Source organism: Phoenix dactylifera, unplaced genomic scaffold (genome assembly GCF_009389715.1).
Source record: "Phoenix dactylifera cultivar Barhee BC4 unplaced genomic scaffold, palm_55x_up_171113_PBpolish2nd_filt_p 000713F, whole genome shotgun sequence".
Lineage (NCBI taxonomy): Eukaryota > Viridiplantae > Streptophyta > Magnoliopsida > Arecales > Arecaceae > Phoenix > Phoenix dactylifera.
The window spans coordinates 172,184-185,426 of NW_024068092.1; the positions used below are offsets into that span (position 1 = coordinate 172,184).

General features: G+C 45.6%; 1 protein-coding gene across 1 annotated transcript; it reads left to right on the forward strand.

The window, feature by feature from the left end:
• Window positions 1–6,320: 6,320 nt before the first annotated feature.
• On the forward strand, window positions 6,321–12,809 carry LOC103700495 (transcription factor BHLH062-like). Its single transcript, XM_008782434.4, has 5 exons — window positions 6,321–6,701; window positions 7,220–7,303; window positions 8,384–8,502; window positions 9,374–9,501; window positions 12,153–12,809. Exons 1-5 carry the CDS (start codon window positions 6,589–6,591, stop codon window positions 12,582–12,584), a joined length of 876 nt encoding a protein of 291 aa, XP_008780656.2. The 5' UTR covers window positions 6,321–6,588; the 3' UTR covers window positions 12,585–12,809.
• The last annotated feature ends 434 nt before the right edge of the window (window positions 12,810–13,243 follow it).

The following is a 13,243-nucleotide window of genomic DNA, read 5'->3' on the forward strand; positions in this document are numbered from 1 at the left end:
TGCCTCGAGGCTCGACCGTAGAGTCCCAAACTCCCTCGACCTCGGAAGTATCGCATGACGATAAAATATCGACTTGACGCAAGATTCCCTGACAAGGTCGGGATGCCCCGAGGGTCGACCGTAGAGTCCCAAACTCCCTCGACCTCGGAAAGCGTCGCAGGTCGATAGAGCGTTCCCAGACCCATCGACCTGACGTACGATTCCTCGACTAAGGTCGGGATGCCCCGAGGGTCGACCGTAGAGTCCCAAACTCCCTCGACCTCGGAAAGCGTCGCAGGTCGATAGAGCGTTTCCAGACCCATCGACCTGACGTACGATTCCTCGACTAAGGTCGGGATGCCCCGAGGGTCGACCGTAGAGTTCCAAACTCCCTCGACCTCGGGAAGCGTCGCAGGTCGATAGAGCGTTCCCAGACCCATCGACCTGACGTACGATTCCTCGACTAAGGTCGGGATGCCCCGAGGGTCGACCGTAGAGTCCCAAACTCCCTCGACCTCGGGAAGCGTCGCAGGTCGATAGAGCGTTTCCAGACCCATCGACCTGACGTACGATTCCTCGACTAAGGTTGGGATGCCCCGAGGTTCGACCGTAGAGTCCCAAACTTCCTCGACCTCGGGATGTATCGCAGGTCGATAGAGCGTTCCCAGACCCATCGACCTGACGCAAGATTCCTCGACTAAGGTCAGGATGCCCCGAGGGCCGACCGTAGAGTCCCAAACTCCCTCGATCTCGGGAAGAGTCGCAGATTAATGGAGCATTCCCAAACCCCTTCAACCTCGGCGGGCGCCATCGGGCCCATGAGAAGCCCGAGTTCTCCGAAAGTCAAAGAATGATTCCGAAAAGTTGGCGAGGAAATAAGGCAACCTACTCCGCTACGAGGAGCGCAATTTTGGAAGTGCAAAAGGTACATCCCACTCGATGCTCGCCTTGTTATATTTATCCGCGTGTTGCCAGCAAAATCTCGATTAAAGTCGAGACCTTATTTTGGCCAAGGTCGGATTGCTCCTACAAGTCGGTTTAAGACTAATCTCTCACTGACCTTATGCATGCTCCGTCTACTGAACCTCCACGACAACTTATGTAAGTCTTTGTAAACAAGGGCCCAATTCGGCCCCCATACACAGACTCCAATATCGACCTATGAAGATAACCTCGACCGCGGGCGTACTGATCGAGCTCAAGAAAACCGAGGTATCATCTACAAGTTTCGACTCCGCACGCCGAAACCTCGGCTGGGTCCGAGGGCAATAACTATGAAAGCCCTGGCGTCGATTTGATTATCGGCTCCTCTTCGGGGGACAACACTAACCCTTCTATAGACCTATGGTCCAAAAGCCGAGCACGAAAGCTCGGCGAGACCCCCAGATAGCGGCCTATGCAAGTCTAGCACGGCCCCGCTCGGAGGCCTGAGGCCCGAGCTCGGTGCCTCAAGAATCCAAAAGCCAAATATGGCGACCTCTGTAATCTTTAAGTCCGAGCTGCAGGACTTAGGAAAGTTTCCTAAAAATCTAAGCTCAGAGCTTCCTCTGGCTAGTGTAATCTGAACTCAGGAAAGCGGAACATAATCAAAAAAGAACATGCCTTTATCAAGTAGCTCGGTAAAACAATAAGTTAAAATCCCGGCCTCGTTTACAACAAAGAAAGACAAAGAGAGATAAACATGAAGTGACAAAAGGAATTTTTCATTGATGAAATGCCAAAAGGCTAAGTACAGAATTGGAGGTCGACCATTCAAAAACTTGAAGGCCGACCACGATTACAATGGAAAGAAGAAATAAATCTAAGTCCTAAGGGGCGGCGGTCGCGTCGGCGTCACCCTCGGGGTCATCTATGGCGATGACTGGAGGGTCTTCGGCGGGCACGGGCTCGGGGTCTGCGGCAGGGGCCTCGGCGGGTGCCTCGGGAACGCCCTCCAACTCGGCCACCGCCGTCGCAGGCTCGGCTGCGTCCAACTCAGCCGACTCCGCCTCGGATGCCAGGGCGGCGGGAACGTCGTCCGAATCGGAGCTGTAACCCAGCCTCATCCTCGGACGAATCGTCGAAAGATCGAACTGGGGGCAGATCCGGGCCATCTGCTTTCGGAAGTTGTCGAAGCCCCAGAGGAACCCGTCGACGGTTTCCTCCTCTAACATGTCGCGAAACTCCTCCGATTCTTTGAAGGAGTCTACGGCATGTTCGGCCCGCTCGAGTGCCCTCCTTTCTCGAGCCTCCAGTTGCTCGATCTTGAGGCGCAGGACCCCGCCCTCGTACCTGAGGCCCGCGATCTCGGATTGGACCTCCCCCAGGCGCGCCTCCGAGGCGCGCAGAGCTGACTTGGCCAAGGAGTGGGCAGCCCTTTCTTCCTCAAGCACCTCGACCATAGCTAAGCGCCCGGCCTCAGTGGCCTCCCTCCGCGCCTCGGCCTCGGCCAGCGTCGCCCCCAACTCGGCAATCTTCTTCTTAGCCAGCTCCAATTGCCGGCTGACTTGCCGAGTCTCTTCTTGACACCCTTGGGCAATGAATACCAGGGTGTCGACTTCGTGGATATGCTGCAAGAGAAAAAGGGTAAAGTGATTACGAGTTGAAAAACATAACATATTCGCCAGTAGTCTAAGAAAAATTGGGAAAGTAGCTTACCCGAGCGGTATTGCGGTAAGTACCATCGACAACCTCTTCCAACGGCAAGTTCCGGAACTCGGCCCGGTCCGCTGGAAGCATCGCACGCCGAAATACGGCGCGTGCGACATCGGCGTCGTGGATGGCCGAGCTCCCCTCGAGGAGTGGGGATCCTGGCTCGGCCGACTCCTCCCTAAAAACCCTTGAAGAGCTCGGCTCGTCCGAGCTAGGGATTTCGGGGCCTCTGGTCGGCTCAGGCCCCGGGCGCCGTAAGCGAATTACGGTCGGCCCCTCCCGCTGGGCGACGGGGGCGGGACAAGGAGGGGCCGCTGGGCCCACGTCGCCGGCGGCCCGTGTCCACCCCTGATCAATTGTGGAGGCCCCCGCCTCCAGGCCTCCCGTCCCGGCCGATGTGGAAGCACCGGCCGACCTCGACTTCTTCCGAGGTTGGGGAATAGCCCCCCCGGCCTCGGCCTCCCGCCTCTTCAATCGAGAGAAGAGGGACGTGTTGCTGGTCGGCATGTGGGGGATGTCTGAAACCAAAAATTTTCTCAAGTGTCAGACCAATGTTAGTGAGAAGAGAAAACAGATAAAAACAAAGCGATGCGACTACTCTTACCCTCGGGGCGCGTCGAACTCAAGCCCACGCTCGCCAAGGCGTCCTCCCGTAAGAGCTCGGTTAGGTTGAATCCCTTTCCGAGGGCCCGTAGGGAGTCCAAGACCCTCAGCTCCCTCCCCGAGGGCTCGGAGAGCCTATTGAGAGCCTTCAACCGAGGGTGCCCCCACCTCGGGTTGAACCCCCACGGCACCTCGGACGCAAGAAAGAAAAATTTCCCCTTCCACTCATGAATAGAGGAAGGGGCGCCCTGAAAGAGTGACATACCGCCCCGAAAGGCGAAGTATAGCCACCCCGCATCCGTCGGGTTTTTCTTTAATAAAAAACACCGGCGGAAAACACTCACCGAGGTCGGGATCCCGTGCGTAAGACACAAGGACAAGAACCCGATTATGGTCCTCCACGAGTTCGGAGCAAGCTGTGCTGGGACAAGTTGATACTCTACCAGCAAATTGTTCACGAACTCGTGAACAGGGAACCGCAGGCCGGCCTAAAGCGTCTCGCGGTGGATCGCGATCCGACCTGGGGGCGGCCGCGTCGCTCTATCCTCCGGTCCCGCAGTTTCGAGACGAAACCCGGGCTGGAAGAAGAACTGGAAGCGGATTAACTCCAACTCCTCCCCCGACAAACTCGACCCTACTTCCTCTGGACCGAGACCCATTTTACAGAGAAATGAAATAAACTAAAGATAAAGGGAGTAAGGAGGAGGAGGAAGAGGAACCCTAGCTAACACAGGGTGGAAACCTACGGAAAAGTCGCCGGAAATCGCTCCGGGCACCGCCGGCAAGATTTGGTCGAAAGGTAGGATGAAGGAGGAAATGGCAAAATGAAAGGCAACCAAATGGAACTCTTAGGGCAGATTCGTGGGGTTTATATAGACCCTCCTAACGGCCCAGATCGGCGGGTTCGGTTCCCACCCCCCGTCTGGATGGCGCCACGTGTCGGCCTCGGAAGCCGAAGCACCGCATTCGCTCCAGATCAATAAGTCGGGTACAAAATCGAAGCGCCGTCCCATCGGATCTCACGGCCTCATCATGGGTCCGCAAAACCGGACCACCTTGAAAGACGAGCGGACGCCACCCCCGCTTCCTTCATTTAATAAGCCTCAGGGACACGTGGAACGCCGGTATAACCTCAGCCTCCCTAGATCCCTATCCTACCAATACGAGATCAGAAACATCCGACCTCGGATCATGCCGCGTGTTCATTTTGAAGCGCAAAACGGCATACCTATTTATAAGGGGGGCCTCGACCACGAGATCGAGGCGCCGCCCCATTGGGCCCAGGGACCCTCATCATGAGTACGCCGTACGACGCGATCTCGGAGATCCAAAGGGCGCAATCCTCGTTGTAGCTGCTTCGAGATGCGTAAGGACGCAGACCCCGTTATAAGTTTGCCGTCTAAAGCGACCTCGAAGTGCCAAAGGGCGCAGACTCCGTTATAAAAGCTCCAAGACGCGTAAGGGTGCGGACGTGATCCCCTTCGACCTCAATAACCACAATGACAATTTCTACTTCCCGCGTCTGAGCTCGCAAGCTGCTCGAACTCGAAAGTCGGGGGTAGTGTTGGGGGAATACGGTTTTCCCCTAGCAATATAGTAACCCCGCCCCTGAGAAGCCGCATAGCCGCCGACCTTGGACAACCGAAGTCGGCGTCCGACCTCGGAACGTCCGACCTCAGAACCTCCGACCTGGAGAATTCACGACCCCAGAGGTCTGTCCTTGTCGACCACCTACTACGGCCGTACCCCTCCGAGGCCCGGCCGAGGGCCATATCCTGCCACTGCCCTAGCATTTATTGCGCATGACCTCTGCAAACCCTCGGTTCACTCAACAATTAATGCGAATCACCGGTTCACTCAACAATTAATGCGAATCTCCGGCCTACTCAACAATTAATGCGCATGGCTCCTATTATCTACGGACCCACGGCTCTCCACGGCAAATCAGCTCAGCGGAGTCCAGTCAACCGTGATAAGTCTCTGATCTCGGCCTTACCCCCGACATCAATGCAATGATTCACCTGATTGCGTGCCAGCTTGGGTCGTACGACGGCCTCATCTCCGACATCAATGCAATGATTCACCCGATCGTGTGCCAGTCCAAGCAACATGCCGAGCCGTACGACGGTCTCGCCCCATCACATCGCAGGTAAACCGACCCCCCTATAAAAGGGAACCCTTGCTTCTCAAAGGGGGGTTGGAGACAGAAAACTCAAAAGATACTGTTCTTCTCTTTCTCCTTTAAACACAGATTGCCCTTTCTCTGACTTAAGCATCGGAGGGCCGGCGCCGAAAAACCCGGCCACCGGCTTTTCTGCAGGCACCCCGACGAAGGACGCCGCCCGCCGACGGACCGCCACTCCCCTGTGTCCACCTGCCGCTCCCCCTCCTCGACCGACGACCGCCCCCGGGTCCAATTTCCAGCAACAAGATGATTCTAAATGAATGATATATTTATCATACTTTGATGGTTGGAATCATGGCGATTTATCCAATTTTCTCTCTTCTTAAATAAATCAGGCAAATTACTCTCGTAAAGGGAAAGAAAAAACAAACTCAGCACAAATGATTCCTTCTCGGGTATGCATCTTTTTATCCCAAAAAAAAAAGGGGATAAACTTAACTCAATGGTATTTAAAGAGGATACATATAATGAGGAAACCTCCATTAATATCAATTGGAGTACAAATTTCTTACAACCAAAGATGATTGGTTTTAAATTTAAAAAAAAAATTAGCAGTAGGGATTTGGTAGACTAGTGTATCGGACTTGCCTATCACCTGTATGGCTCCACATACTATACCAATCTTCGTTTGTCGTGAGAGATTGGTGCGTTGATTACTGGATAATAGAACTATCAGCCGGAGGATTTTCACCAACTTGGGATCATACCAAGTTCGTTGCCCTCGGTCAGAAAATTATTACATAGATCAGGTTCAATGGACCGGTCTAAATTCCGAGACACACACACACACGTGTGTGTGTGTGTTATATAGTTATAGATAACAGGCACCCATCATTCAAGCCCGAGCCACGTGGCAGCACACGCCGAGAGTCCGACGGCTGATACGGGGGAGGGTGTTTGCCACACGCGCGTTCGTGGTTTCTGACTCCTTTCCACCGTCCCCCAATCCCCAACACTTCCCCCAAAACGCCAAAATACAGCACCCAGTTTTACCAAAAAAAAAAAAAAAAAAACCACCACCCAAAGCTACGCCTACCCGAACAAGCTCCCCAAACGATGTCTAAGCCCATGAGTTATGACGAGTCGCCGGGAAATAGAGCCTCTTTTAAAGTCAAAACACCCAAATCACCTTCCAGAGTTCTTGAATAAACCCGGTCTATATGTTGTCGCAATTTCTTTCGGGGTAGACAATGATTTCGAAGCAGAAATATAAAACCTATTGCTCCCCGAGGAGCTCAGGCCCAACAACAAAAAATCTGATCTCCTCTTCTTCGACTCCGACGCGATCTCCGAATTCCTCGAGGTATATGCTGATCTCCACCTTCGTGTGCTCTAATGGAAGGAATTCTTGTTCTCTTTTTGACTTAGGGTTTTAGAGTGAAGTTTGTGATTCGATTTAGGGCAGGGAAGGGGATAGATTTGTCTTGTTTTCATGTTTTCTCATGCAGATCTAATGCATAATTCTTATGATTTTTCCCCACGGTTTTTCCTCCCAAATTTTGATGCTTTTTTTTACTTAAAATCTATTTCTTTTTTTAAAAAAATAAATTCGGATCATGAAATCGTATTATCTGGGATTTAACGAGATTATCTTGCCTGCTTATTGGAATTTTGCTATAACTATGAATTTTCTCTTCTTCTTATATTGATCTTGGTATATAGTTCTACCGGAGTGTGTTCTTGCAATTAAGTATATTTTTGGTGTTCAAGTAAATGACAGTGCTTTGGATTTATTGGGTTTTGAAAAGCAATTGGTTGACTTGGTCTCCTGATATGCCTCGGGTCATATGATCTAATTGTTTAAAGGTTGGATTGATTCAGGGATAGCAGCTTGAGCATGGTCTCGAAGTACCCCTCTTCAATGGCTAACGAGGCAAACGTCGCAGCTGAGAAGCCAGTTGACGGGTTTGTTATAATTAATTACCATGCATTTCATCCATATTGTTTATTATATCATGTTAGAATCTGCATGAAGCAGCAGACCCGTGTTTTTTTAATTCTAAAAGGATAAAATTTTTTCTTGATTTTCCACACACTTGTTCGTCAAAGCTATTTAAATGACAAAAACCATTGGTCAAGCTGGTCTTACCTGGATTTTAAGTCAGTACCTTGCCTGGCCGAGATATGGACAAAAATTTGAGGCTTATTAGATTTGGACAGTAAGGCTTTGAGTTAAGTGTCGGTTCAGGACTGCGATGCTTAACCAGGTGATTTTGTATAGGACACCAAGTTAGTATTTGCATGAGTAACATCTAGTGCAAATTCTGTGTGGAAAAGATGTTAGCTTTCTAATTGGTCGCCAGATTCATGTATCACGAGACATTCTCTAGGTGGAACAATCTCAAAATTAGAGTTTGTGACATAAGGGGAAAAAAGAAAGATTATCAGAAACTAAGAGGCTGTGACATAGTCTAGGAACTGAAATTAATAATTGAGTTCAAGATACTTTTTCCCTTTTTTGAAAAAAAGATGCTAACAAATAACTCATTTTTTGAATTTAAGGAATTCCCTAACAAAAAAAGACTGCTGTAATCTAAAAAAATTGTGCTGCTACATATATATTTAGACAAACTTTGGTTCATCTTGTCATAAAGCAGCAATTATAAGGCAGATGCTATGGGTACAATTTTATTTTGTCCTTGATGCAGCTACGCCTTTTTGCTGACCACAACTAGAAATATCTGCTTTCATGCTCTAAAATTTTAGGCTTGCTGCTCCATATATTTGAATCTTGATTGCTTGTAAATGTAAAAAGCAAAAAGAACTGGCAGAACGACTTCCATTTATCAATAAGTTAAGCATGCAGTGAGTTCTTTAACTGGTTATTGATAAATCTTGCCAGTCTTTCCTGTTTTGTTCTGTTTTCTTGGCTATGTTCAGTGATGGCATCTTATATTCATCATATTCATGCTGACCCATTATGTATTTGCTGTTGTCATATCATTGGTTATGGTATATGATAATCTGATTTTTTTTTTGGTGTAGGTCTCTCTCTAACAAAAAGAATCAGGGAAGAATTCCAAAGAAAATACACAAATCTGAGAGAGAGAAACTTAAACGTGACCAGCTGAATGATCTCTTTCTTGAGCTGGGTCATGTTCTTGGTACGCATCACCCATTTCAATTGCTATTTTCTGGATACAATGTACATTGTGCAATCCTGTTCTTATCAAAAGCGGTTATGTTCCATAAAGTGAAATATGCATATTAATTGGAGGGATCAAAGTATGCATGGTAAATTTTTAATGATGATCAAATTTGTGTAGATGAAAATTGTTGACATATAACCTTCATCTTTCCTATGTCATTTGTAATGCAATTTGAAGTCCGATATCTTGATTTTGTATGACATGGCCGTGCTATGTAGATATTTTAAGATGGAAGCTTGCTGGAAAGTTATCCTGTTTGCTTCGTGTTTTCCATTGACTTCATGAGCTACCTGGCAATGATTATGATGTCAATATTAAGTATGTTTATTGATTTTGATGATTTGAGATTGTTCTGAGCCTGGTCCAATTCTATAATCCTTCTGAGGATAGAAAATGCATGGTGCACACTACTTTGTAAAACTACTGTTGTTCCTTCTTGGGTGCTTCTTTTGATTATGATGGAAATGCAAATTAGGAGAGTATCTCGGGATAAATTAAGTCTAATATCTCATATAGTGCTTTGTTGTCAGCATTTAATATTCACCAGTAGTCAGCATTTTAGCCATGTTATTGTACCCACTGGGGAAATGCTAAATCTTCCACCATGGGAGTTTGCAACTTCTGCTGGCCAGTTAATGCAACCACCATTTAAACAGTGGACTGCTTGCCGTGTTGCCTTGTGTCTGGGAACATCACCCAAAAAAATGGTTTCTGAAAAATGATCCTCTTTTGTTGTTTGACAATATTGATGTATTTGCTGTTGTTCTTGATCTAAGAAGCAGTTTTTTGCCAACTTTTTAAATGAACATAATGTCTCTATTTACAGAACCAGCTCGACAGAACAATGGAAAGGCGACCATATTGGGTGATGCTTCTCGGATACTGCGAGATCTTCTTGCCCATGTGGAATCTCTTAGAAAGCAAAATACTGCTCTGCTAACTGAATCTAGCTATGTAAGCTTCTCAAACCTGGCTTTTGTTTAGCTTATGTCTAACAATAATGCTCTTTAATGGTTCTTGTGGCCTTTGTTTGGAAAAAAAAACAATAATCATATAATATTAGTACTCTATTCAGTAGTCCCTTTCAAAAGAAATTTGAACTTTGCTGTTTCTAGAAAAGAGAATAAGGAAAATCCATGAAAGAAAAAAAATATCTGCAGATCAATGTATACAAAATTTTCAAATATGCTACCAGTGGGAGTTTCTGCCTCCTTGATTATATCCTCTAAATTTAAGATAAACTCCTGCTTTAATCATTAGAACATGCTGAAATATCTGTTGTCTACAGAATCTTTTATTGGTCATTGTTTCAGATCTTTCTTATTAGACCAATCAGAACAGAGAGTTTGGGAGACAGGTTGTATTTTTATTGCGTTTTTATTGATATGCATATATCAATGCTAATATAGTTTCTAAATCAAGCTTGAGTTCTTTACCAAAAAAAATTGGCTTAAGTTTCATTGTTCAGCACTGCTTTTTTATTTTCACAATGGTACTTTGAGCCTGTATCAAATTTGTGAGTGGCACATGATTAGTAATAGCATAGCTGGTTGGAGGTAATTACTGCATATCTGCAAGGAAAGATTCATGTGATGGTCCATTTCATATATCAAGTTTTTTTTGTTTACTCACATAATACGCTATCTAACTTTAATTCACTGGTCTGGTGAATTTTAGGATTTTGGTATCTGACAGTGATCAGCACAATGCCATATCATAACCATACCCATAGTAACCAAGCCTTGTATCAAATGAAGGGGTTTGCACTGATTGGCTTTATGGATTCTTACTTTCCAAAGATTCTAACCAAGTGCTTCTTGGTGTTACCAGAAGTTTTTCCAAATTCGTTTCCACAACTTCCACAAGCGGTACTTCCTCTTCTAGACACTTTGTCACATCTTTGTGCGCCTCTCTTTGCTGGAATCTCTTTATATTCTCATTATACATGCTCACTCCATTTCAATCAATTCTACATTATTTTATCCTCAATTTGTGCATCAAATTATATCTTTCCTCACTCCACTTCCTAATTTTGCTGCACATCTATTTCAATTTTTGTCCCTGCCATGTTCATCTTGATTCCAAATTCTTCTTAATTTTCGATCCTTAAGAATAGGAAGAGGATCTTTCAATTGGCACATTCACAAAAATGAACTTAGCGGAACACAGGACAAAATTATATATTTCAAATAATTGCGTTTGTAATTGGAATTTGAAAGGAAAAAACATTGTAGGTTAATCTGAAAACCAAAGAAAAAGGGGATGAATGTGAACGCAATTATGAATGAGATTGTGATTGAATTCTTTTAATGTACATTAAAAGTTGAGAGGCTTTGGTGAAAACATCTTATTGGAAAGGGCCACACAAAATTCAGCATGTAACTACTGGCAGAAGAAGACATCAAAGGATATGCTAAAAGTCAGCTATTGGCTGTCGATGATATGGAGAGCTAGGAACAAAATGTTTTTCAGCAATCTTTGAACAGTGGCTAATGGGATCATGCTACAGGATGATGAATTCTTGTATAAGGTAAAAGTAGGCATACTTAGAAGGAAATGGAAAATGGATAGCTGCTAATGGAATTGAAGTTACCAAGACAAAGCTGGTACGAAATCGGTATGGGTAGATCATACTAAACAAACAAAGGATGCTGATTGGGGCAATGCAGTGCAGAGGGCAAAGTTTAGCTCTTTCAAAATGTTGCCATACTGATTCTGTCCAACTGGTTGAATTTTTGTTATTAGGGAGGTTTTGCAACCTGCTGTTGCAGGACAGAGTATCCAAATCATGGGTGGATGGTTCAGTATGTAATGGTGGGTAGATTTCGGAAATTGAATAGGGCCAGCAGAAGTGGAATGATCCTTGCAGAAGTTGGGAGACTGCTGAATCAGTTTATGGAAACACAAAATTTCGACAATTTTTAAAGTTGTTCTCCACTATTGTGGGTCTTCCAACCTGTAGGATCCCCTGCTGATTTGGCTGCATCATTTGAATTGTCCCTAGCATTCTTATATCTTCCTCTAAATATATTTGAGTCTCTTGCCATGGATGGCGATTTAGGACAAGCTTCTTTTGTGGGCAGCATATTAGCTTGAGGCACTTCTTTCGGAGATCGAACCCTTCGTTGAATCATTTTTTTGCACCAGTGAGAAAATCCTGCCAGTTTAAAAACATGTCTTCTTATCTATGAATTAATCTCCACCATTCTATACAAATGCAGATTGTACATGATAAAGTTGATGACGGAGCCCTAAGTAAAATATCCACTTTGCAGATTCATTTATGCTTTAAATGTTTTCCTGACATTCTTTATGCACTTTCCTGTTCCTACTCTCTTATAAACTTGATCAGAAGACATGAAACTAATTTCTGCCCTTGGCTTGGAAGTGAACAAATGATCAATCTCTTTACTTTTTAGTGCTACACATTTACTGAATTCAACTAATTTTTATTGCCGTTCCCCCCTTTTATTTGCAAATTTTTTTATTTATTAGAAATGCTTGCATTACAAGGACATGAATAATACATGGTATTATTCTTTAGTAATTTTATCTAACGATGTCTTGTATATGTTGGATTCCTAATTCTGCCGAATATTAAACAGGTTACTGCCGAGAGAAATGAACTTAGAGACGAGAACACTGCCCTCCAGGCCGAAATTACAGATCTTCAAAATGAGCTGCAAGTGAGACTGCAGTCTGATTCTATATGGACCAACAGCATGGACATGGGTCCTCCCACTCTGCCACAGCCTCTAAGCACCATGCTGCCGATGCTGCAGCGGCCGCCTGTTATCAGGCCGGTGTACACTGCCCCCATCCAAGAGCTCCAGCTCTTTCCAGAGTCCAGAACGACACCAACACCGTCCCTACCTTCCTCCAATGTGAGTAGACCACATGCCAGATATCCAACTCCATCTGACTCCTGGCCGGGGCAGCTCCTTTCCAGTCTTCCAAGAACAGCACAGGAAGACCATCTAAGCAGTACCAGCAGCATCAGCACAACTAGCAGCAGGGAAGAAGGCTCAGATAAATAATGAGAGATACCGAGAAATGTACCAGTAAATTTATATTAGTCTTCTGAATTAATGTTCGGATGAAGAGTCTCAAAGGGCATCAACTCAAAAATGATGGTGCCATTAGCAGTCCATGAGCTATCAGAAAAAGGAAAAACAGTGTTTATGACTTGAGAGTGGCATTCTGCTGTTCATTATTGAATGCAGGTTTCTGTTAATTTGAGTTCATGATTTCATTCTACTAAATATGCTGTAGTTTTTGTCTTATCCTTCTGAATGATGTGCTGCATTGGTACCTCGCCCATGGAGTTGCTGAGATGCAAATCCAGCCTTATGTAATTCCAACCGCGGTCTACTGCCCCACTATCTCTGTGCCTACCATCGGATTCCATGCGGCTGGTTTCCCATTTACTATATCTGATCTTTGGTCACCATTTTCTTGTCCAATGTTCCTGCTAAACTTTGCCCAGCTTCATATGTAACCTTCAATGAAAGTTAATATGTTTGGTCTGGGTGGAGATATTGCTAGAGGTAGTTTTCAAATTTTTAGAGTAATAAATTATAAATTGACAATTCTGCTTGTCCGCTTACAAAAGTAGTGGAACAGCATGGTAAGGCTGGAGGTAGGCAGGAACTGCAACTTGATCATATTCTTTTGCTTGGCAATAAGATATTATAGG

Bases quoted from the DNA above. Each gene is read 5' to 3' on its own strand.
- LOC103700495 (XM_008782434.4), top strand. From the start codon at position 6,589: ATGATTTCGAAGCAGAAATATAAAACCTATTGCTCCCCGAGGAGCTCA. The intron at 7,304-8,383 runs GTTTGTTATAAT...TTTTTGGTGTAG, and splicing joins GCTGAGAAGCCAGTTGACGG to GTCTCTCTCTAACAAAAAGA. The intron at 9,502-12,152 runs GTAAGCTTCTCA...AATATTAAACAG, and splicing joins TGCTAACTGAATCTAGCTAT to GTTACTGCCGAGAGAAATGA.